The following is a 27,056-nucleotide window of genomic DNA, read 5'->3' as shown; positions in this document are numbered from 1 at the left end:
AATGGGTGCAGTGGTGGTTTACCTCTAGTAGTCAGCACTGCACTTACACTATTGGTCAAGTCCACGGCCTACTGGATGTGATAGCACAACCACATGGAGACTTTAACACAACTTTCCCTGTATTAGACACAGTATACCCTCGAGGGTCAGGCAAAAAAATAAACAGGGCCATAATTACCCTAATGCTAATTAAGTCTCCTTTTTACGAGAGCGACGGCAGTGAAGGGGCTGGTTCATTGTCAGGTCAAATCAAGGGCAATGGTTCAAGGGAGTTTATTAAAAATCACTACTGAACATTACTACATGTTCTCATCACTGAGACGGAGCCCTACATGTACCAGTTTCTCTGTCTTTCTGCTGGGTTATTTGTGCTTCAATAGGGCAAAAAAGCTCCCAAATTATTAAACCACACCCAAACACACACTCAAACCAACATGCAGTGCTTGCACGCAACACAATTCTCTTGATCCAGCTCACGTGAATATCACTTGTTGGAGCGGCATGGAACGTGTGCTCAAGTATGCTAGCTGAGTTTGTTAGGTGGTGATCATGCAAGATGTACTAGCTAAACAGTGATACCATCTGGGTGAGCCTTGAACAGCGCTCCAATATCCATACTAGCATTCTGCTTAATTAGTACAAAGGTAAGGATTGGTACACACGCACACTACGCATAGAAGCACTAAATGGCTTTTTAATGTTAAATGTAGGGTGTTACTCAGCAAAGATGCACTTGCCTACCAGTCATAAACATCCTCAGTCTCAGCAAAGCTTGTTGCCCATGAACCTTCAGATTTACAAAGCATGCTCAACAACAAGCGTACACCCCCCCCCCCCCCAACACACACACACACACACACACACACACACACACATGCACACACAATATTTCACATGGGCCGATACCAGGCGTGCAGTTTTTCCCCACACATTCTAAATTAAACACACCCCAACGGCCAGGAGACAAACAACAAAATATCGGTCACTTATAAGACAGGGCCAATGGAAGACATGAATAATCCGGCAACAGCAAGGTGGAAGTAGTCAGCACCATGGCTGTCATTTCAACCAGCTTTGGTCCCTTGCTGAGGCAGGTTACAATTATGAAAACAAAATTCGGCAAAGAAATTAAAAAAAAAGAACAGATTGAAAGTAGTTTGACAAACACATTGTTTAAGTACCTCTGCTATAGTATTTTTTTCTTTTTTATCTATGTAATTTCACTCATTTCACAAAGAGAAAATTGTTATATATATTTTTTTCCCCCTACATTATCGTCAGTATCATTAGCTTCAATGTTGTCATCATCACCATTATCATCGTTAACATTGTTATAGGAATTATTATTACTATTGGTTAACACTAGGGGCGTGGTCTATACAGGCCCTGCCTCTTCTCTAGGTTAAAGGGCTATATTGGCTGACAGTACATTCCAGTAGAAGGGGGGAGGGAGAGACACAGTTCCAGCCCAGCCCCATGAAAAGGCTCCCTCAAATTTGAAAGTTTTGACAAATTTAAGTTTGGGGCGTCACAACACACCCCTCTGACTGCTGTTGGGTTTTAGCCCAGGGATGTTGGAAAAATCTTGCCTAGGACACCAAATTGCTCAGGGCTGGGCGCCGGCACTGGAGAGAGGACTGGTCACCACCCTCTCCCTCATCCCCCTATACTCTTTTACCTGGATTCACACTCTTTTTGTTTTAAGAATTGTATTTCTTTCATTCAGTGTAACAGAGCTCTGTCTGTTCACTCTTCCTTTGTTAAGGAGGTGAATGGGACGGACGTGTATAGTGTGACATGTATACAGATATTGGAGTTAATCTCTCAAATCTACTGGTCTCACATCCTCTACATATCTTCTCTCTCTCTCTCCCTTTCTCCCTTTCTCCCTCTCTCCCTCTCTCCCTCTCTCCCTCTCTCCCTCTCTCCCTCTCTCTCTCCCTCCCTCTCTCCCTCTCTCTCTCTCTCTCTCTCTTTCTCCCTCACCATGACCATCTCTCTCACTCTCTCTTCGTCTCGGCCTCCAGGCTATTCTGCTCTTTTGAAGGGAAATGGCGGTTTAATGACATTGAGTGACTAGTGAGTAATCCCCTTCGTCTCATTTTCTGGCATTACTGTCATCCTCCATCTTTCCCCTTTGCTTTTACTCTCTCTTCTCGCCTCCCTCTCTCTCCCTCCCTCTCTCTCCCTCTCTCTTGGCAGGTGTGTCTTCAGCAGGACACCTCCATGGTTTGGGAGGGGCTGGGCGGCATCTGTCCGCCCTGCGAGCCCTGGGAGAGCGTGCGGGAGCGAGAGCGAGAGCCGTCCATGGACACCGAGGAGGACAGGGAGGTGGTGCGCGAACGAGACAGGCGGGTCATGCAGGAGGAAGCCACTGTGAAAGGGACAAAAGACAAACCTGTCGCCATTCTTTGCATACACAAAAAAAGTGTTTTGCACTTCACGTCATGTTAAATTGTGCCTTGTTGTGTCTACACTACATGCATGCACTTCGGGAGAGATAAGGTTGATTTCACACTAGTTTTGCACTATTTGGGCTAAATTCGGGACATAGCCCAAATGTGATGACCTCATCACATTTGTGATGGCCATTTTTAGCCTGTTTTCCGTGCTAAACTAATGCTTGGAATGGATTCAGAATCATGAAACGCCATAGTTTGACACATCACATGCTACTTAAAGCATAATGAAAGTTAGAAAATGTTGCCTTATATAGGTTGTTAATGGTGGCCATATGGATTTGGCCGCTGTGGTGACCCCGACGGTCACCGGCTCGGGCGCCTATAGCTAAATCAGCAGGCCCTGGGCTACATCTGTGCAAAATCTGCGCGAAATATCCCTAAACTCCTCCACAAATAGGCCAGCTGCTGATGATTGCTGGCACTCCCATGGTGCCACCACTCCCTCTGATTGGGTCTTACTGAATGAGTCTCAACATTTTGTTTCCAAAGCGACTCAAAAAAGTTTAAGTTAAAAACTTAAAGGGTAAGACCACTTTTTGAGAGGTTTGGGTTGTTTTCTTACCTTATTATGGGAAAACTATTCTATTCCATGAGTTATTTCGCTCCGTTGTGTTGTTTATTAGCAATTTAAGAAATAAAAATTGTCGCTCATTGACTTCCATTGTAACGGAGACACAGCTCTCAAAGTCACTCTTTTAGCACATAAACCAACGCAACTGATTCTGACAGTTTATGACATCAGGAAAACTCATGCGGTTTTATTTTCGTCTTTTAAGATAGATTTATAAAGTTACTATTTTACACACTTCTTCTAAAGTGTCTTCTAAAGTGTCTCCCCTCAAACACGTCCATTGTGTATGTTTTTAGTGACAAGCGGACGAGATCAAATCCATTTGTTTACATCCCGTCGTTTCCAATAAGGAAGTGGTGTACAGTTTTGGTCCAATCAGATGTTTTTTTTTCAGCAGTGATTCGGTCGGCGTAGGCATACCTACCGGATATTCTTTCTACACAAATTAGTCAAAACAAGTTGACATTTTTTATTAAAAATAAAACCGTTTTTCAGAATCAGTTTTTGTTGCGTTCGTTTGCTAAAATAGTGACTTTGAGAGCTGTTTCCCCGCTACAATGGAAGTCAATGGACCCCATTTATTTTTTCTTAAATTGCTACTAAACAACACAACGGAGCGAAATAACTCATGGAATGTACCTCAAAGGTCTTGCCCTTTAAACTAAAAAACCCTGTGTGGGCTTTTGTAATTGGAAAAACACACAAATGCATGTTTTAATAGACTCAAAAGCTTGTTCTAAAGATACAGTAATTATGATTAGGGTTACTATTAAATGGCCAAGAGGGAAAAGATTAAAGTCCTCATGGTTCCGCTGAAAATGATGTGTAATTTTGCAGTGAAGGTCAATATAGTTTTCTATACATTTCAATCAAAAAATTTGGTGGTTACTGTACAATACCTCATTAATCAGATCATTACAATCTAATTTCCCATGTCTGCTCATTAGCGCAAAGGAAGACGTTAGCGGAGGGAACATCATTTATGTGAGCAAACAGCGCACCAAATTGCTAACTGAATAACGGAGAGATTTACGGTTCTGACAAGCATCTTCTTCTGCCTCTCCTCTGCTTCTATTAAGAGGTTCCGTCATGCATGTATCGTCCAGCTTGCATTTAATCTGCATCAATCTTAAGTGAACTTACTGTATCCCATGCCCTGGATGAAGTACTTGAAAGCCTCGGTCAGTTTAGCAGGCTGCAGACAGAGAAATGAGAGGACATTAATGGGGCTCAATGCCTAAAGGTGGTGCGTCGCTGCAGCCACAGCCACTCCAAAAACGCCTTGGCAAAACAGTGCATCGGATAAAACAGCGTGGAGTGCTATAGTAGTAGTGGAGTGGGCCTGCGTGAATAACTGTGTAATCAATTAATAAATCATGGCTAAAAGAATGATTAACGTATTGAGTAATATCTAGCTTTTGTCTGCAATTGCTATTCACAATATTCACACAGCGGTGTGACTCTAGATTTCAATTCAAATATAGCAAAAATAGCTGATCTACAAGTATTGTAGATCGGCTATTTTTGCTACGACAGTAATATAAATATGCAATGTGGGCCTCTGGAGTGAGTGTGGAAATATAGTGTCCCTCTCCATTGTCAAAGTTGCCCATCCCAGAAGTGTCTAGTGTCATTACCTGGGACAGCTGAGGAAGGCCACCAGCATCTGCCATCTGTGGAGGAGGAAGAGAAGAGGTGGTTGAGAATCCATCACAAAACTAACTAACTAACTAACTAACTAACTAACTAACTAACTAACTAACTAACTAACTAACGGACCGGTGGTGTAGGGTCCAATGGGTCCATTAATGTTGGGGTGGTTGGCAGACAGAGAGAGAAAAAGAGACAAACAGAAAGATAGGTAGGTAGGTGACCATGTAGGTACTTAACCCTAACTTAACTTAACCCATTCAACCGGGAAAGCATCTGTGTTGTTTTAGATTTTAGCTATTCAGAAATAGCAGATATAGAAGGAGCAACGAGCTTGTACATCTGCTATTTTTGAACATTTTTGAAAATTCTTGAAAGTGTTGATTGTTCAGACTGCATAATTTCGTTTCTAAAATCTGATCTTTAGGACTGAATGTCCACACTGTTATTTGCGTGTTCAGATCGGATTTGTGTATTCACATGGCACATGTCTGACCTATCTGCATTGCTTGTTGTGGTAACGACGTAACTAGGTGTACTCTGTCGTACGGTGGTGTCGCTCCCGAAAATAGCAGATCTACAAAGTATAAACCAGGCTTCGGTATCCAGTCGTGGACGGATCGTTTGAATTTTAAACCACGCAGGAATGTAGTTCAAATCTGATTAGCAAAAACAAAAGAATATGTTTTTGTGCTGTTCGGAATTGATACAAAACTATCTAATCCTGATAAAGATATGCCCAGAATCAGATTTGGGCTGACAGCCTGAACATAGCCTGACATGGAAGTGAGATTCGATTTGATTCGATTAATTAAATTAGACTAGATTAGATTGGGTTAGATTTCCTTTATTATCCACAAGGGGAAATCGTTTTGTCAGGTACATACATACTGTACATGTAAAACATAGCCTACTGTACATACATTGAAGACAAGATAATACATACATACATAATTAGACAACCCATTTAAAATACCCAGCAACAGACAATTTTATAAAAGTTATATCTAATTTGAAATGTTGTAAAACAGGTAAGTAATGTCCTCTCCACACTCATAATGTGTTATATCTATGTGCATGGGGGGAGTGCAGTTCATTCAGACTTACTTTCAGGAACGAGGTTGTCGTTGGGTCTAGCTTGCTGTTGCATTCCACCTGGTGGACACAGAAAGAAAGACAGCCATCACTATTGTATCAACAACCCTTCTGTTCCTCATAGACCTCTTTGTATTAGCTCTGGACCTGCTTGGAGACCCAACTTAGCCAAATATATGAGGAACCGAGAATAACTGGAGCGACAGTGGCTCTGGGGTAGACTAGAGCGGCCACTTGGGTTCCCAGTTCGATCCCAGGCTCCCCCAGAGTTAGTGTCAAAGTGTCCTTGAGCAAGACGCTGAACCCCTAATTGCTCCTGATGAGCAGGTTGATGGTTTCCGGTGTATGATGGTGTGTGTGAATGGGTGAATGTAATGCACCTTGGATAAAGGTGCTATATAGCGTGTACTCTCTGACAACAAGGTACAAGGGCTATTGCATAATTGGGTGGGGCATGCAATCTCAATTTGCATCGTTCCAGATTTGCATAATTCCCGAGTAGATCGGTAACAGGCACCGGTCTAGTATATCGCAATAATCTCAAGGCACACCTCAGCACACTGTTTGACAACCTCTGGTCTTCTCACACAGTGCTTTTATGCATCCCTCTGTTGCTGTAACCGGTGTCTTCTGATATGGATTTTATGATTTGGTTTCATTGATGCTGTAAGTAAGTAGTAAGTAAGCAAGCCTTGCCAAGCCATGACATGAGGCTCATAGGGCAGGAGCCTATCTCCTGTTGTTTCTGTAGCGTGAGGAATCTTGATGTACAAGTACACCCCCTGGACATGACGCTAGTATGTCGCAGGGACTAACCCCCAATTCAACCTTAGATGCAGAGCGCCAAGCAGGGAGACATTGGGTCCCATTTTTTCTTCTTCTTCTTTGGTATGATCAAAGGGTGGACACTCTAACCACAAGGCCACTGAGCTGGTTGATGCTGTACAGTACTACTATTAACTGCTAACGGATGTTAACTTACTATTACCGCAAACTTGTGATGTTTATGTTTTTAACTATTGTAGTGATGTAGTGTTACGTTGAAAACATACAGCAGCTTCTTCATATCGTGCTTGATCGCCGACCACCAACATTACTGGACACCTGAGGAGGACAATCCACGAGAGAGAGGGAATGCAAGAGGAGAGAGAGAGCGAGAGAAAGTGATAGGGTAGACAGACAGACAGACAGACAGACAGAGAGACGTGGTGAGAGGGAAAGTAATTAGGACATAGAACAATTCAGACTGCATGACAATCAATATTTAATTATGAAATTCTATTATGGGTACTTACTTGAAGGAATTGCGGTCAAAGGTCAAGTCTCTGCGACTGGAGAAAGAGAAACAATGTCTCTGTGAATAAGACTAGATGATTGATATTGTAGTGTGTAGTAGATGATAGGAGAGTGAGTGTGTGCGTGTGTGTGTGTGTGTGTGTGTGTGTGTGTGCGTGTCTGCGTGCGTGCAATGCGTGACTGCGTGCAATGCGTGACTGCATGCGTGAGTGTGTACACTACCTGCTGTAACTCTTCCATAAGAGGTCTATGTTAGACAGGTTGGGGGCTTTGTTGATACGGTCTCTGTGAGACTGCAGTAGCTCTGTGTTTGCAGACAGCTCCTCCTACGATAGGGAAACACATATTATTGTTTTTATTTTTATTATTATTATTACAGTATGTATTATTGTTAGCCACAATGTAGCCTGAAACCACGCTCCCTTGTCTTGGCATAGATGGGCGGAACTACCACTGGAAACGAATGCCGACTCCCTATTGGTTCACCAACCTATGTGCTCGCCTCCCCTCCCCCCGTATGGATAACACGTTCAAAGTCAGAAAGGGTTAAAGCAGACTTGACTTTTTTCTAAAAGCCTCGAAAAACTGGATTTAACAACAGCGTTTATCTTGTTTGACAAGCTTAAAATCAGTCCAATTTGACCACCAAGGTTAGAGACCACCGGTGTTTTCCATAGTGATGTTGTGAAAATGACATACCTGGCTGAAAAGATGGCACAGGAGCTGTTCTGTCAGGCCGGACGTAACCGAGCTAAGCTGAGGAGGTAGAGAGAGAGAGAGAGAGAGAGAGAGAGAGAGACAATGAATGTGAATTCAAGTCAAGTACGGTAATCAATATTACTCTGCAAGACGGACCACCGGCACCAACATGATTCCACAATTGAATATCCACTTTTAAACTACACCTGATGTAGTGCTCTCATTATGGCTAACTGAATACAAATATCTGGGTAGGCTAATGTACTATCGACCGCTGCAAGGCACACGAAGAGATATGGTGTGTTTAGAGATGGTTTGTTGATAGACGATTAGACGTGCAGTAATACGTCTAGTAAAATAAATTGTATGGAAAGAAAGAAAGTATAGGAAGGACAGTTTTTAATCAAATGGGCCCTTATAGATCTTTAACTTTAGAGAGTGTAACATGAAACCAAATTGCGGGTCCATTTGGTTTAATTTTACACTCTCAAGAGTTAAATAATTTTTAGACATCTGTACTACTTAATTTACAAGAAGTCTACACAATTAGATAATGTATATTGTGGTACCAACATCAATACAGCATGTGGTTGTGGACAAAATCTCATGCAACAACGACAAAATATGCTTAGTCTGAGAGGCTAAGGGCTCCAATTTCGTCTCCGACTTTACCCGCAGCGTGGCCCGCAATTCAGCCACTGCCCAAAAATTACGAATATAGGAGCTTTCTCTGTCCCTTAATGGTATTTTCGTCCAGCGTCACCCGCTATCTTTTTTCCGACACCGGTATTTGTGCCTAGAGGTGTGGTCATGGGCGTGTTGGCACGCTTTCCCCTAAATTGCGATAGTGGAATTTAAAAGCACACGTAAGCCGTGCCAAATTAGTTTGGTAAAGAGCGGCCACCGCGCACTTCAATGGAGATGTCCAGGCACAGACTAGTCAGGCTGCCTCATCTCTCCAATATTCATATTGCATCTATTTTCCTATAATCAGCTGAAGTTGAAAGCTGAAATAGACATAGAACAGGCATACACACAAAGGTGGGTAAAAAAAAAAGATATATTAGCTGGTGTGAATTTGACGTAAAAGAGAGAGAAAGTAAAGAAAGAAAAAGAGAAAGTACAAGACAATAATGTAGGAAGAAATAAAGAACGGTAATGAATAAAAGTAATTGAACTGCATGAAGACAACAGGTAAGAATGAAAGAAAGAGAGAAACCTTCTGAGCAGCCCAGTCCATCCATCCCCGAGCATTGTTGTCAATGTTGACCAGAACCAGACCTTCCACTGACTCTTGATTAGCCAACTAAAGGAGAGAAAGAGAGAGAGAGAGAGAGAGATAGAGAGAGAGAGAGAGAGAGAGAGAGAGAGAGAGAGAGAGAGATTGTCAGATGGAATTTCTACAACCACTTCCTGGTAAAAACCGGAAGGGAACAGATCCACCATTAAACTGTACTCAACTTGCCACCCTGCACTATTTTAATATAGGATAGAATACATGGATAATAGATATATTACAGGGGACAAAATACAAATTAAACACCCAAATAATGTGAGTTGTGAATTTCCATAAAGCTCCCAAACTAAATTTGTTAAAATGCAAACCCTGTGATGTTGAAAATGAACCTCACCCTCGATGGCTAATATTCCATTTTTCTTAATTAAGTGCTGGGAGTAAAACGGAGACCTTCGAGCATTTAATCAATAATAGTGGCTTGCTTTTTATTTTATTTTTGGGTCTGAAATTAAAAACGTGTCACTCACTGTGAACCTGGATAGGATGTACGCGCCAGCGCCAACGCCCACTCCAATTACTGTACGGAAACTGACAGGAGGTTGACACTAAATTAGTAACACCATTACAACACATGTCTGCACACACACACACACGCACACACACACACACACACACACACACACACACACACACACACACACACACACACACACACACACACACACACACACACACACACACACAAATTATTAATTTATTTGGATCGCAAAAAGAGGCGCAATATAATAGACTGATCAGAATTAGGTTACATTATATGGTCCAACCAGATATAACTGCTGCACATGCTTTAACACACAGAGGGAAAAAAAGCTAGCACATTTATGACTAGCTCTGGTCCATAGCCTTCTACTGCTTCTACGATTCTGCCCTGCGCAGTAAGGCTATGGGACTTTCAGTTTTAAATCTCAAATCGAATCAGACCAGCCTCTCCTCTTTGTCGTAAATAAAAATAACGTTTTTGCTACTCACCAAAACAAAGGCAGGTCGTGTCATTAGAAAGCCTACTTTCCTTAGTGGACGCACTCTAAGCCCCCCACCACACGTATAAACGGTACTTTTTGGCCAGAAAGGGATTGTTTTTCACCGGAGGAAAAGTATTCTCTATGAGGCAGTTCTCTGGGCAATATCAGTAGAGGTCGCATCAGAGTAACTAAAAATATTTTTTTTCCGGTGGAAACAAAATCCCCAAAATCCCCATAAAGTACAGTTTATACGTGTGGTGGGGGGCTCAAAGTGCGTCCACTAAGGAAAGTAGGCTTTCTAATGACACAACTCGCCTTTGTTTTGGTGAGTAGCAAAAACGTTATTTTTATTTACGCCAAAGAGTAGAGGCTGGTCTGCATTCATGCAAGCGGCGGAAGTTGAGAGTAACATAGCTCTAAATGAAACGCATTAGAGCTATGGACCAGAGCTAATTGATGACATACTATTACTTGACACTACTACTTTTTTTTTTTTTTTTTAAGCTACCTAGGGATAAATGAAACAACGCCTTCTCCAGATATACAGACTGCCCATAATAGCTGAGACAGAATATATTTAGCCAACTTTTTTGCATTTGTCTTTTGCAATCCACCCAATTGCAGACCCCTGAGCACAAGTTTATGGACATGGCCCAGACAATTCAAATGGGCAGCCTATTTCAAAGATAGTGACAGTTTTTAAAATTTCATTGATGAACACAACATCTGGGGTATTTGGAATATCTTGTAGTGAATTGACAAGTGTGTCATTGTGATCAAACCAGTCTATTTTACAGTGCTGTGTTTATTCATTCTTGTTGTCCTGTCCTGGAGCTCCTCTGATCACACACACACACACACACACACACACACACACACACACACACACACACACACACACACACACACACACACACACACACACACACACACACACACACACACACACACACACACACACACACACACACACACACACACACTCAAATCTTAATTTATGGCCTTGAACCGTTCGTTTTATTTATTTTTATTATTATTATTATTATTTTGTATTATATATATATATATATATATATATATATATATATATATATATATATATCTTTTTACTCAGAAATATATCTCGGCGAGAATGCGATATGCATAATAAGAGTACTATGTTCATGTTGTGTTTACAATAATTTGAAAGTCCTGCATGACAGCAGAAGAGACAAACACAGTGACACACACACACACACACACCCTGTGAGCACATCTAAGCATCAGGAGGCGTGAAGTTGAAGCTGAAGTTTTCTTCTTCGTGGGGTTTTTAGACAGCTGGTGGATGGAAAATAAGCTCCACCTCCGCGCCCGACGGACACGACGGACAGTCTCAAATGGACGCGACGGACAGACTCAAATGGAAGCCGCGCACAAGCGTGAAAATGAAGCGCGTCACCCGGCAGTGATAGGCACTAGCCAATGGAACAGATGCAGCCTGCAGCCCATCCACTGGGAGGAGTTATACTTGTAGTTGTCTTCTTTCACGCTGTCAAACGCCCCCTGGGAGGGAATTGTGAAGCCATGTCAAGGGATACAGGAAGAAATCTGGGCAGTGGGCAGCTCGAACTGCTCGAAGTAACATTATGTCCAAATTGTTAACAAAACATTGAAAAATCGTCTGAAGAAATAAAGTAAAGCATTGGTTCTCATGTTTGCTTCAGATCACCCCTGTAATCTTTTCATCCATGGCACCCCTGGCTGAATTACATTGTCATTTACTGTAACCCTGATCCATGACATTGAAAATAACTTTTTTTTATACTTTATAAAATAGCCCGTTCTCTTCATCATGTGCTGCCCTTCTCATCATCATTATCCATCTCCGTGGTGGTCTAGTGGTTAGCGTGCGGCGCTCTCACCGCCGCGGCCCTGGTTCGATTCCCGGTCAGGGAACACTGTTTTATGATGAATTCCTGTTCTGTTCTTTAACTATATAGAAGTGTCTATTTGTACGTCTTTAATGTTTTGATGAATTGAACAATGTGGACCCTGTTGTAAACAAGTGTAATGCTTAATTGGTTCGTCCACTCACAGTTAACAGTCTTTGTATTGAGTTTGTGCTTGAAATGTATTGTAATTCTGCAAACTGTTAATAAATATTTAAATCAATCAATCAAAAATCTCCTTCTCCTTCTCACCGCCGGGTGACACACGCTTGTCGGCAGCTTACATCTGACGCCGCGCGGAGGAGAGCGTCAGATGTAAGTTGGCCGTCGCGCAAGTCGTCGGCGAAAACAAAACTAGTTTTAAAACTCCTCGGCTGGGAGGCGAACTCGGGTTGCCTGTTCCAAAGGCACGTACGTTAACCAGTTGACTAGACAGTCATGACTCCATTGCCAAGTAGCAACACAGCACACTACACACTAGAATGCCTACACTAGAATGCGCCTTTGTCTGTGTCAACATCTTGTCAATCAATTGTCCCTCTCACGCCCACCAAGAAATAGAGGACTACAGGCGTTTAAATAGGCTTCCGTGTGCGTCTTCTCTAGGAACCGCCCAAAGCCCCGGAAGGATTTAAAGTGAGACCTGACGCGACGTACAACTGACGCCTTCACGCCTGACAGTGTATTCACAGCCACACACACACTCAATGGCTTCTGAGAGTAGCCTACACAGGTGGAACAAATTAATGAATGAGAGACAGCTAACGAGCAAGCTACACTCTCGTTTTAGCTGCCTGCCAGCAAGCTTACAGAGACATTGGGAAGCATTTTTGGTCTGACATTCATTTTTATGGAATGATGAGCTCATTCCTCATGCAGATCGGCTATTTTCGCTGTTTGCGAGGACGCACACACGACCGCTCGTCATTACGTGGCGGAGCCGCAACAGCGGAGCACATGTGTGTGTGAGGGGGTGTGTGTGTGTGTGTGTGTGTGTGTGTGCGCGCTCGCACGTGCGTGTGTGTGTGTGTGTGTTGGGAGAGACGAGAGAGATTGATAAAGAGAGGGCGCTGCGCTCTCTTCAGAGCTGCGCTAATCATGTTCAAGGCGGATATATACGTGTTGAATTGTGTGTGTGTGTGTGTGTGTGTGTAAATAAATAAATGCAGTTAGTTGACTCACTTGAAAAACTGCAGGACAGCAGGGATCATTTCTGCAATGGTTTCCATAGAGGGATACGCGTAGCTGGAACAGGAATTGTATACATACATAAACTTTGGTAGATTGCTTTAATAATAAAAGATATTCCGTGATGACACGCGCACGCGCACACGCACACACACACACACACACACACACACACACAGCATACCCTGCAGGATAAGCAGCAGCCCCGTCCTCCTGTCCAGGAGCATCAATGTGAACCAGAGTGAAGTTTTTCACGATCTCCTGCATCTCTTCAAACTTAAACAGAGGAGAGAAGCAGCTCTTACCTGACAGCGGAGAGAGAGAGAGAGAGAGAGAGAGAGAGAGAGAGAGAGAGAGAGAGAGAGAGAGAGAGAGGCGGGGGAGACAGAACATAGAGCGAGATAAGATACATCATTGATATAGACAGAGAAACCAACAGAGAGAGATAGAAAAATAAAGAGAGAGAGAGAGAGAGAGAGAGAGAGAGGGAGCAAGTGGGAGAGAGAGACAGAGCTACTGAAGGCCTATTCATACTCCAGTTTTCGGTGTTGAGGTGACCACCGCTATCACCGAAAACTACAACATGACGTCACTGAGCTGCTGTGAAGAGCAAACCACCTCTCTCCCTTAGCCCTTCTCTCTGTTTTTACTAACCCAGACTCGCTTCGGGCAGCCCTATGAGTGCCGCCATCAAAACCACCTTAAACTGGAGTATGAAAAGGCCTTGAGAGACAGAGCTACTGAGAGAGAGAAACAGGAACAGAAACAGGTGACAAAAATGATTCAGAAATCAAAACAACAAAATGTACACCACAAGCCACCAGAACAGCCCCCATGGCGTGCACACACTGTATAAAGTAAACATTAAGCCGTTTGGCCAGTTATTGTATACTAGTCATCGTTATTATTATTATTATTATCTATTTATCGTGCGTGCGTGCGTGCGTGCGTGCATGCGTGCGTGCACACACACACACACACACACACACACACACACACACACACACACACACACACTGTATTAGTTCAGATGTATATCTACAGTAAGTGGCAGTGTGTCAGTCAGTATACTGACTGTTGAGGCCCATGTTGTGGCAGGTCAGGATGGCAGGTCTGTTATACTGTTATACTGTGTTCTGTTATACTGTTATACTGTGTTCTGTTATACTGTGTTCTGTTATACCGTTATACTGTGTTCTGTTATACTGTGTTCTGTTATACCGTTATACTGTGTTCTGTTATACTGTGTTCTGTTATACCGTTATACTGTGTTCTGTTATACTGTAAACTGACTGTTGAGGCCCACGTCGTGGCAGGTCAGGATGAAAGGTCTGTTATACTGTTATACTGTGTTCTGTTATACTGTTATACTATGTTCTGTTATACTATGTTCTGTTATACTGTGTTCTGTTATACTGTGTTCTGTTATACTGTATACTGACTGTTGAGGCCCACGTCGTGGCAGGTCAGGATGGCAGGTCTGCGAGTGTTGGCCGTGCCATGGAGCGTCACATGGAGCACACCGTGGGGGGTCTCAACATCGTGCTCCTGGAAAAGCACCCAACATAATAGACAGATAGATTTGTATTAAATCAGTCGCCCAGAGCAGAGTACAGCAGTTCAGGTTACAAGTTACAACATACATTTAAGGATAAGAACAAGAAAAAGTACTGTGGTATAGAGTAGAAACAAGGCACACACAAACACACTAGCTAGTGGTGGGGAAAAAAAGTAGTCCGGAATCCAAAATGTACTTGAGTAAAAGTAGAAAAGTATTGGCTTCAAAATGTACCTAAAAGTATACCAAAACAAAAATAAAATTACTCATTAAGTCATTATGCAGATTGCAGGATGTCCCATTTCAAGTTGTCGAACGAATTCAAATCTTTTGAAAATAGCAGATCTACAAGATCACAATGTGTCTCATCGTTGCGACACATTTTGAGCTTGTAATGTATATAGGGGCTGAAGTGGTTAATGTATGTTTTGTGATAATAATCCAAATCTACAATTTGAACTAGTAACACACACACACACACACACACACACACACACACACACACACACACACACACACACACACACACACACACACACACACACACACACACACACACACACACACACACACACACACACACACACACACACACACACACACACACACACACACACACACACACACACACACTCATTTGAACATTTGTCTTACCTGCCCTTGGTCCAGAAGTATTCTGGCTGCCAGTTCTGCCTCCTACACAGGGAGAGAGGGAGAGAACAAACTAATTTAGAAAGCAGCAGGTTGTTCTGACCTGGTTATCTATCAAGCACTGCCGAAGGAAAGGAAAGGATGTGCCGAAAACACTATTTCTAAGGTCACTATAATGTAGTTAATGTGGGGCATTAAAAAAAGCACAACAGCGCAAGTGAGTCCATACCTCAGCGGTTAGGTGGTGGGCGTACTGCAATCATGTGAGAAACCCCTAGGAACACGCAATGGTAGAAAAAGTGCTCACATATTTTACTTAAGTAAAATAATCAATACTGCAATGTAGAACTATACTCTGTTACAAGTAGTACTCATTATGCAGCATGGCCCCATTTCAAAATTTCAAATGTCTAAAAATCTTTTGAAAATAGCCGATCACAATGCGTCACGAAATGGCCAAAATGTACAGTGTTTTTGTTATAATAATCAAAGTAACTAGTAACTAAAGTTTTCAAATAAATGTAGTGGAGTAAAAGTACAATATTTGCCTCTGAGATGTAGTGGAGTAGTAAAGTAACTAAGTAAGTAAAAGTACTGAAAATTGGAATTACTCCCGTAAAGTTAAAATACCTCAAAACTGTACTTGAGTACAGTACTAAAGCAAATGTACTTAGTTACTTTCCACCACTGGGCCCACGTACGTCTTAATCCACCGCTAAAAAGCAGGGGTATGTGACTCATTATGTCCACAGGGTAGGACAGGCTGCACTTCAGAGCTTTATTGAGCCTGCATGTCTCTTAACACATTACCTTTATGACCTGCAGAACGGTGTCCTCTTTTAAAATCATCGACTTAAGATATTTCTGTTAATACAGGCCTTTAATGATTGGTTACAATGCGTGTGCAGCTTGCTTATGTGTACGGACGTGTACATATGATATGGCATATGTGTTAGTTGTTGCTTGTGTGTGGGTGGGATGATCATTACTGCTGCACCATGTAAGTGAGAATAAATGTTTTTTGGGAGGGGGGGTGACTATTGTCGTATTTTCATGTGAAGTGCATTGAGTTTGCGGCTGAATTAAATTAAATAAAGATATAATTGACTTGACTTAAAAGATAAGCACCAACAACTTGACTTCTTCTTTTGTCAACATATTGAATATGTTGATACTATATTTTCCGACCAATCACAACACTTGTTTCATTCACGGAGAACGTAAACAGATTTGTGTCAACGTCATTTACTTCCGCCAAACTCCCGCTACTTCCGCCAAAATCCAGTCCTTCCGTTTATACACTCTACAGCGTAGGCCTTGCCCAGCGTGGTGTTCCAGTTCCAATTGTGTTGCCTAATTTCTTTGTGTCATCACTTCCAATTCGACTTGTTTAATCTGTATAAAAAGTTAAAGAACACTCCGGATTACACTGTGTTGTTGTTTGCTTTTTACTGTAGTTCATCTTTCCATCAGGAGGTGGCAGCAGTGAGAGACCCAGTCTGTCGGTCTTGTGCTCAACATCTGCACAGCAACATCAGCCCATAGAAGAGCAGATTCTCTATCCCCCCTCAGGGCTTTGACGTCAACCTAGCTGCTATACTGAGCCATTGCTGTAGTGCAGAGGTGGCCACTTTGACGATGGAGAGGGCCACTATATTTCCACACTCACTCCAGAGGGCCACATTGCACTGCAGAAAAAAATAGCTGATCTACAAGCTCAAAACACATCGCACTGCGTTGCGTTTTGAGCTTGTAGTTCAGCTAATTTTGCTATTATTTGCATAGAATAATCTTTTGCTATTTTTGAATTGGAATCCTGAAAAGTATTTTTATAATTACATTTCAAATGCTGTTATGTTAAGTTAACTTTATAAACTAAATACAAATACATTGGTCATTAAAAAGCTCATTAAACTACTAATTTATACTGAAGTAATTAAAGCGGGTCATGTTTGCATGTTTGGAATTGTAACAGCTGAAATCAATATGTCAGGATTCTGATATTAAGGTGGTCCCCGGGCCGCCAGTTGCCCATGTATGCTGTAGTGTGTGTGTGCGTGCATGTGTGCGTGCGTGCGTGTGCACTTCAGTTTGGATGTGTTACTTGAATAATGTGCATTTTCAAGGGCATGCTTAGAAAATGCAAATTCACACTATGTCTTTTGTGTATGCACACACACACACACACACACACACACACACACACACACACAAATATAAATATATATGATAGATGGATAGGATAGGATAGGATAGAGGTTACATCACACAACATGTCAAAGCATCTAAAAGTGTGTGCGTTTGTGGGTGTGTTAATTACAGGTGACGATTCCAAATGACAGGGGGGAGCTCAATGGACGGTACACCGTGGGTGTGATGATGACAGCTGATTGATTCGCTGGTTCGCTCATTGACAACTGCAGGTTTAAATAGTAGTCAGACGTGGGTAGACGTTTAATAATCCCCCCCGGGAAAATCAGGTTCCGCTTCAGACAGCTGATGGCTGCTCAAATGGTCATCATTGATGAGTACTTATTTTAGGAAACGTTAGATCTCAGCTCTCAGCTCACCCTGAAGGGTGCAGTTCTATTTAGGAAAATAATGATTTTTGGCAAGGAACCCATTTGTCCATTTGGTGGGGATGGAAACTCACTCTCCTTTCCATCTCCTCTTCATCACCCCTGGATGAGTGTGTAACACAACATAATATAAAACAGTGTAGCCTGACATGCAAAACAGAACATGTCTAAGACCTGGGTGCAAATATTCATGTGCAGCCTGACATGCAAAACAGAACATGTCTAAGACCTGGGTGCAAATATTCATGTGCATAATTATGTGTGTATAGCTGCGTGCATACATCAATATTGTTTGGGCATGTCTGTGTTCACTGTTCATATCATATGTGATGTGACTGTAAAAGTACACTAAATTATTGCAAATGTAAATATGAATGGGTGTCTGTGTGTCTGTGTGAATGTGCGTGCGTGCATGCATGTGTGTGCATGTGTTTGAGTGAATGAATGACAGAGTGATTCCATGAATGGGTGAGTGAGTGAGTGATTCGGGGAGTGACAGAGCGTGAATAATAATAAAGTGACTTGACTCTGACCTTGGTAGAATCATTCTGACCCGTCAGCAACGGCTTCTCCTCTGTGATGGCGATCTCCTGCATCTCGGTCGTCATGGTGTGTCACTTTGTGGCGTCCTGCACAGGTAGAAAAATCGTATATCGAAATGGAAACTCAACATATCGTATCGTTTGACTTTGTATCGAATCGTTTTGCAATGCAAATAATCGATTGTATCAATTTACTAAACTTAGCAATTTTAAGAAGAAAAAAGTAAAAGAGGGGTTTAATTACGTTTCCATTCCATATCGCTACACTTCTATTGATAAATGTGTGTATTCTCTGTGTTCATGTCAAAGTGCAGGTTTGTCCATAATGTGTTCAAATATAATGTCTATGTATTTGCCAGTGAATCACTGTGTTTACATGTTTGAAACATGCTCTATCCACATGTTTCATGTTTTTCCTTCACACTTTATTGCACAGGCACACAGCAGCACGCACACACACTGGTGCAGAGACGAACGCATGCACGCAACACACACACACACACACACACACACACACACACACACACACACACACACACACACACACACACACACACACACACACACACACACACACACACACACAGAGTGAATACATTTATAGCTGGTGTCCTCTGGGAACCTTCTATGTGTTGCGGGACCTTTTGAAAGTTAATTAATAAAAAAGCCACAGAAGTACAAAGGCATTATGGTACGGTATAAAAGAGAGTGAACCCGGTGGCCATTATATTATTATACAGCATTTATGAAAAGGAGAAAAGAAAATGGCAGTCAGATGCATTATTACAATGATGATGATTTGAACCCAAGCTCACTGATGCATCCAAACCAATTACCGTAATTTCCGGACTATAATATAGTCAGTAATATATAATTTAGTCTAAAACCAGACTGACTGACAGGTGACTAAAATGTGATTAAAACTAAATGGAAACTACAGATATTCAAAAGACCATGACTAAAACTAAAATAAATGTTTTGCTGTAAAAATCAACACAGGATTCAGGCGGAAAAGTGCACTTCAGAATCTCCCTGAATCGCACTTTCAACCATTCCTTTTTTCTCTGCACAGAGAAACTGGATTACACCTGGCATACAAAGCAAGCCCTCATTTTCATGGTGGGAGAAAATGTCACGCCCCCAAGTCTCCAATTATCCATACAGTATGTGTCATCTACCGTTCACTGATCATAATTATCCATGTGTGCATGTATTTTAGTCTGAAAACCTTTTCACTAAAGGCTCCTATATAATTAAAAAGGAAATCCTGCTTCTCATTTCTCTCTGGCAGATGGAGTTTCTTTCTTCTATCTTGGTATCATCTTGGCGCACAATCATGTCATGATTTATATCGAGGGCACCTTTGTATCCTTCCTTCCTATTAACTTTGTACGGAACATAACCTTCCAATTTCCCATGTTATGTGTTTCATTACCCCCCCCCCCCCCCCCCCCCCTCCCACATTAAAATGTATTATCTGATCATTCTCACGTGGATATGACAGCATTTTCAATTCTTGGCTATAGTGGGAGCAAGATATAAATGAGAAAATAAAAGAACCCTGAACCCTAGCATCCCCATTTGTGACATTGACAGACACGTCACAAATGAAATGACCAAACCATGCCTTCAGATGATGATGTCACTGGTAGGCGAGTTTCTGAACTGTCCACAGCCCTCCCTCTGAGACACAGACGGAGTGAATTGGTACCATATTATAATGTGCATCAGTGAGGACCAATTATATGAACTGAATTTAGGTTGAAAATGGGCGAAGTGGTCCTTTAATGTGCAACCATGTGAGCCTGTGTGTGTGTGTGTGTGTGTGTGTGTGTGTGTGTGTGTGTGTGTGTGTGTGTGTGTGTGTGTGTGTGTGTGTGTGTGTGTGTGTGTGTGTGTGTGTGTGTGTGTGTGTGTGTGTGTGTGTGTGTGTGTGTGACTGAATGACTGAGTGACTCAGTCCCCCTAAGCCATAAGGCACAGCCACACATACACTTCAGAATTCAGAAACAGATGCTCCGATTGTATGGGGGCGAAGGGGTGGAGCTTCCTTCTGCATTGCATTGAATCCTACCCGGGTTGTGTGCTTATAACCACACCCCTCTTCTGTGGCCAACGCGGAAGTGCCTCTCGGCCTCTCACCTACAACAACTGCGGACTAGACCTAAATATATTACTCTATGGACTAGAGAACTTGAGCCACGTGAGATAACCACCGAGCTGGCTAAAGCGAGCGAGTTTGCCGTGTCGAGCGTTGCGAAGTTCGCTTAGCCGACCCGAAGAGAACAGAATGGTGAGAGCGTTTGCCCCGACTGGCCACTAAAAGTGGCTGCTGGCCAATCAGTAAGTTTGATGCTGCGGCATGTGTTGGCTACTTCCTTTCTGATGCATGTGTGTGTGATTAGACCTGAGGCCAATAAAAAAAACGCTTTCTGAATCTGGACAATTTGTATTCCAAAGATATCACAAAACAATTGTGTTGCTATATACTGCATATATACCTGTATATAGCAACAGCTAACGTGACACAGGCTTGAAAGGTGCCTGTGGATAGGTGTTCCATGTCTAAATGAACAAAGGTATAACTATGTATATTAGTGGAGGATATTAAGTCAATATATCATGTGAATCGTTCACTTTATGGTACAAGCACCAAAATTGGCACACGAGTGCTTCGGAACCTACTCTCTCAGAAAAGTACGTTGTCCACTTGAAAAAACAAAATGGACACCATTTTTCAAGATGGCCGCCAAATGAAAAAGGCCTTTTGTGGCGGTTCTGGACAACCGTGGGTCCGACCGACTCGAGACCGGGCACTGCACTCCCTGTGGGTGTGTGGAACGTGTGTGTTGAATTTGAAGTCGGTGGGGCGAACGGTTCTCGAGTTACGTGGATTACAGACGTACACACACACAGAATTTGTGCAATTAGCAGATCAACGGTTGTTCGCTTGGTGATACAAGCGTGACATTTGCCGTGAACATTCCTTTGGTCAACTCTTTAAGTTTTTAAACCGAGCCATCCAAAAATCCAATATGGCGGTGATATTTCAAGATGGCCACCAAAATTAGACTGGTTTTGCATTTCAGCATATATTTGGCTATACCTTTGTGATGTACTGTACCATACTACTGTATAATACTGTACGGCACTGTAGAGCATCATACTGTACCATACTGTACTGTATTGTACTGTACCGTACTGCATGGTACCATACTGTACCGTACTGTACTGTACTGTACCATACTGCATGGTACCATAGTGTACCGTACTGTACCTTACTGTATGGTATCATACTGTACCATACTGTACCGTACTGTACCTTACTGTATGGTATCATACTGTACCATACTGTACCGTACTGTACCATACTGTACTGTACTGTAATGTACCATACTGTACCATACTGTACCGTACTGTACCTTACTGTATGGTATCATACTGTACCATACTGTACCATACTGTACTGTACTGTACCATACTGTACCGTACTGCATGGTACCATACTGTACCGTACTGTACTGTACCGTACTGTACTGTACTGTACCGTACTGCATGGTACCATACTGTACTGTACCGTACCGTACCGTACTGTACGGCATCATACTGTACTGTACCATACTTTATGGTATCATACTGTACCATGCCGTACCGCACGTTACTGTACCGTACTGTACTTTACCATACTGTACTGTAACATACTGTAGTGTACTGTACAGTACAGTACCGTGTGTGTGTGTGTGTGTGTGTGTGTGTGTGTGTGTGTGCACGTGCAGGGAAAAGGGGAGGGGTCGGTTAATGTGGAAATTGTAATGTAATTTGTGTCACAGTGAAATGTTGTGCAATAACAGTATGTCATACAAAAGCAATATTTGTACAGTAAATATGACATGGATGCAATGTAGTGCTGCTAGTGCAGATGGATTTCTGTGGCATGCATCATTTTTTGTGCATAGAGAGATGTGTGCTAACGGAGTGATTTGGTAGGAGAATTGCTTTGCATCCCCAATAGTAGTAGGATCTAGGATGAGCATCAAAACTATATATTTTAAATAATTTTCATTAGCACATGCTTGAATTTTACATTCCATAGGGCTGGACCACACATGGACCCCATTTGGTTTTGTTTTCTGCATCTTCCTCTGTGACCTGCCACCTTCATGTCATCTCTCACAGCATCCTTAAACCTCGTCTTTGGCCATCCTCTTACCTGGCAGCTACATCTTCAGCATCCTTCTCCCAATGTACCCTCATCCCTCCTTTTCACATGTCTAAACCATCTCAACCTCACCTCTCTTGCTTTATCCCCAAACCTTCTAACCTGGGCTGATCCTCTAATTCAGTAATTTCTGATAATGTCCTTCCTTTTCACTCCTAATGAGAACCATAGCATCCTTAATTCTGCCACCTCCAGCTGTGCCTCCTTTTCATCAGTGCCACCGTTTCCAACCGTACGGCATGGCTGGTCTCACTACCATCGTATACATCTTCCCTCTCACTGGTAGCCTTCTGTCACAAATAACTCCTGACACATACTATGTCCCATATTCTCAATACATTGGCTTCTCTTGCTAGAACATTTCCATCTCTATACTCACCTTAACCTGTTACACTACTGTCTACTGTCTGGTCAATTGGTACAAATAATTTTCTCCCTCCCTCACCATCTCTCTTTGCACTTACTGTACATCTCATATAGCCCTGACCACTTCTTAGCCCACACCACCTGACATCACATCTCTCTCTTCTTACCCATCATCTAAAGAAAAACCCAATGGGCATTGCCTATTGACATTATATTCAAGTCTGTGTGTGTCTGTACATCTGTAATCCACATAACCCGAGAACCCCACCGACTTCAAATTCGACACACACGTTCCACACACCCACAGGGAGTGCAGTGCCCGGTCTCGAGTCGGTCGGACCCACGGTTGTCCAGAACCGCCACAAAAGGCCCTTTTCATTTGGCGGCCATCTTAAAAAATGGTGGCCATTTAGTTTTTTCAAGTGGACAACGTACTTTTCTGAGAGAGTAGGTTCTGAAGCACTTGTGTACCAAATTTGGTGCTTGTACCATAAAGTGAACGATCGTTTCATTAATATCCTCCACTATATTGTATAGGTAAGTATTCCAGGGCTAAATGAAGCCTCACAAGCTATATTTAATGTCACCTGGCAAGTGCCTGAGTGTGAGAGGATGCGAGTACTCCGAATAATGTTATAAATAGGATTGGGACCACACTTTGAAGGTGAGTCCTTCATTCATGACTTTTAAAACTTTCACTGACCTAGATTACACTAGTCCATGCTTTAAAGTCTAGTGAGTTATTATTATTTAGTATTATTATTACTACTGCATGGCTCCACGCTCACAGCTCCTCATGACGCCTCCTAATCCTCAGTCCTCACATAAGAGACAGTTGGCGTTGCACAACGGTCAAAATGGGGACTGCCCTTAAGTCAGACCTCCCGTTAGTCAGACCTGTGCTGCGGGTTACAAGTCACCCGTGCTGCGGGTTACAACTTACAAGTCACCCGTGCTGCGGCTTACAAATCACCCATGCTGCGGGTGTCCTTCAGTAATCAGAACCTAAATGACCTGACACAATGTGCGTGCGTGCGTGCGTTCGTGTTTGCGTGTGTGCGTGCACTGTGTGTGCACTGTGTGTGCATGCATGCGTGGGTGCGTATGTGGGTGCATACGTGGGTGCGTACGTGTAATCTGTGTACATGCTTTGGGGGAAGGACAGCGGCCCCAAGGGGCCTGGGTCTCACAGAGTATGAAGCAGAAGTGCACTCCGCATGCATCTCTCCCCTGCATGTCACTTCTTTCCTCTCTACGCTGTTACAATCCTGACTGTTCATTTCACTGAACTGAGACTGAGAATAAATGAATGAATATTTTATTTTCTTGACCCATTCCACATGGGTCAAGAACATCAGACACAGCAATTAAAACAGTAACAAAAACAAAAAACTGAACATAAACATTCAGGTGTGTATAGCCATGGCAGCCAACAACTCAACCAGATTTCAAACAGTGCAGTAGACCCACACAGACCTGCACATGAAATACATAACCAATACAGTTCATCTATAAGTTAATCTATACTACAATTTAGTGATACGTCACCCTTCGCCCCCTATCCCATGCCCTATGAAGATACGAAAACATTGTGAAAAAGAAACTCAACCAATGCACCACTCTCACACTCCACCAGGTCCAGATCAGGGGTGTGGACTTTTTCAAACAATACTACTCTCAGGACAAAATACAATTCTTTCATTCATTCTCCACTGAGAGTCTATTGGTTACATATTGTGTACAGTCTCAGGTTATGAGAAATGAATCCATTAAGACCTGAGTCCGATTCTACAAATGCCTTCTATGATCTTGCATGATTTCGTGTCATGGACACCCAAAATGATATTGCGAGGAAGCTGGATGCTATCATGGCCATCACCACTCACACCCACTCCACAATCAACATGGAAATGTACAGTATTTATTTTTACCCCAAGTGAGCTTCTTCAGTAATGTCAACCAAAGTGAAGAAAACTGCCAATCATCTCAACTGTAAAAGGTCATAGCAATATGAAGCACGCTGGGCAAGAGTAAGAGCAAGTTATGTAAAAATTCACATTCACACAATGCTTGGTCGAAAAGGACAGTTCCCGGGGGAAGTACATATGACGTAAGTCCCACCCTTATAGACACTCTCTTCATTAGGTTGTGACCAGTCAACCTTTCTCCTCGGAGATGAGTAAAGGCTGGGAATGAGGCTAAATATGAAGCGTGTTAATCTAATAATTTCTCTAAATGCCTCCACTCTCTCCTCTCCCCCTGGTAGCAGTGTATATTTCTGGACTGTGTCTTTGCCAATGACTTTGGTGCCCACACCGCAATTAATATGGCTTCAATCCCCTGTCACGTACACACACAGCCAGCAAATCAATGGTCCTCCGATAAATTCAGCAGAGACAGAACAGAAATGTATACCAGCCTCCACACAGTCAAAAATAACATTTCAGCTAATGGCACATGTACAAAACCACTAATTTCCAGCAACTGCACGGAAAAAAGAACATATGTTAAGTCTGTTTCAATTAATCCAATGTACTGTAATTATACAAGCTCTATAAATTTATAATTTATAAAACCCACATACTGACTTTAAACGCGCAAATTAAAGCTCCCCACACACACTATCAGGTTCTGGCTATAGAGGAAATACACAGGGATGAACGATTAGAATGACGGTTGGTTTTAAAAAGCTAATAAAACATAACGATGTCCTGATGGCAACAGAACAACTTCACCTGCTACAACATGTACAGGAGAAGCCCAAAGTGGTATGCAACTTCCCAGAGGATTTGTGGGTTACAGAAATAATTTGCATCTCTCTTTGTAATCTTATAGGCTCCATTTAGACTGCAGTCACATCAAGTCAAATCAGATTCAAATCAGATTTTTTCTCAAATCAGATCTTTTGGCCCTATAGCTACCTTTCACACTGCCGTTTGCAAGTGTCCAGATCCGATATCAGACTGGCAGACAAATCTAGCCTGAATCAGATCTGTGCCACATCCAGATTGGAATCTGATCTGATGGCCGAAAATGTACTGTAGGGCTGAAGTGGTTAATGTGTTTTTTGTAATAATAATCAAAATCTACAATGTAACTAGTAACTAAAGTTTTCAAATAATTGTAGTGGAGTAAAAGTACAATAGAAGTAAAAGTGCTGAAAATGTGACATACTCAAAAGTCAAAATTGTACTTAAGTATATTAGCACAATTGTTACTTTCCACCACTGGTAACTGTACTGTAAGCCTGCATGTGGGCGGCAGTGGATCAGGGGTAGAGTGACCTCCCAGTTCGATCCCGGGCTCCCCCAGAGTTAAGGTCATTACACACTGGCGAATTGGCGACGCAATATATTCGTGCGAATAATTCGCATTTAAAAATAAACTATTGAAGTCCATGCAAGCTTCCACATCAGTGGCGAATGTGCGAATGTGCGAAAATGCGACCGTTTTCGCTTTTATTTGTTCGCTCTGGTGTCGTATTTTGCAGAGATTCGCAGGCGAACTGCAACATGCAATATTTCGCATTTTCAGATCGCTTATTCGCATCGCGTCGCTAATTCGCCAGTGTGTAATGACAGTGTGGAAGTGTACTTGAGCAAGACTCTGAACCCCTAATTGCTCCCGATGTGCAGGTTGGTGCCTTGCATGGTTTTGGAATGTGTGTGTGACAGTGTGAATGGGTGAATGTACAATCTCTGTAAAGCACCTTGGATAAAGACGCTATATAAAATGCACCATTTAAGCGTTCAGCTCCACACAGAGCGCTGGCACTTCAGTGACACACCATGCAATAATGAGCAGGCCATCTCATCCAACACGTCATGTTCAGTTGCTGTCAATCCTCTGTCACCTCTGTTGATTATTACAACAAAACATACATTAAAGACGGGGTGAAATGGCTAATTTGGGCATTTTATTTTGAAGTTTCAGCCTCAAATGGCAGAATCGTAGTTTCTGAACAAATCAGAGCGTCGCATCCCTCCAGGCTAT

The 27,056-nt window shown here is 42.4% G+C and overlaps 1 protein-coding gene across 1 annotated transcript in view; it reads right to left on the bottom strand.

The window, feature by feature from the left end:
* Positions 1-828: 828 nt before the first annotated feature.
* Positions 829-27,056, bottom strand: part of ndrg2 (NDRG family member 2) — a 46,926-nt gene continuing 20,698 nt past the window's right edge. The window contains exons 2-16 of the mRNA XM_083789078.1: positions 18,470-18,576; positions 15,361-15,402; positions 14,591-14,696; positions 13,333-13,453; positions 13,143-13,205; positions 9,538-9,598; positions 8,993-9,079; positions 7,774-7,830; positions 7,297-7,400; positions 7,074-7,109; positions 6,831-6,882; positions 5,791-5,838; positions 4,671-4,706; positions 4,177-4,228; positions 829-2,374 (exon numbers count right to left, since the gene is read on the bottom strand). Of these exons, the coding sequence (XP_083645204.1) occupies positions 2,211-2,374; positions 4,177-4,228; positions 4,671-4,706; positions 5,791-5,838; positions 6,831-6,882; positions 7,074-7,109; positions 7,297-7,400; positions 7,774-7,830; positions 8,993-9,079; positions 9,538-9,598; positions 13,143-13,205; positions 13,333-13,453; positions 14,591-14,696; positions 15,361-15,402; positions 18,470-18,544 (1,104 nt within the window). The 5' untranslated portion in view covers positions 18,545-18,576 and the 3' untranslated portion in view covers positions 829-2,210. The remainder of the gene's footprint in view (positions 2,375-4,176; positions 4,229-4,670; positions 4,707-5,790; positions 5,839-6,830; positions 6,883-7,073; positions 7,110-7,296; positions 7,401-7,773; positions 7,831-8,992; positions 9,080-9,537; positions 9,599-13,142; positions 13,206-13,332; positions 13,454-14,590; positions 14,697-15,360; positions 15,403-18,469; positions 18,577-27,056) is intronic.

This window comes from Protomyctophum parallelum, assembly GCF_964188405.1.
Source record: "Protomyctophum parallelum genome assembly, chromosome: 18".
Lineage (NCBI taxonomy): Eukaryota > Metazoa > Chordata > Actinopteri > Myctophiformes > Myctophidae > Protomyctophum > Protomyctophum parallelum.
The sequence above is the reverse complement of the archived record's forward strand: the minus strand, read 5'-3'. Positions and strand labels throughout refer to the sequence as shown.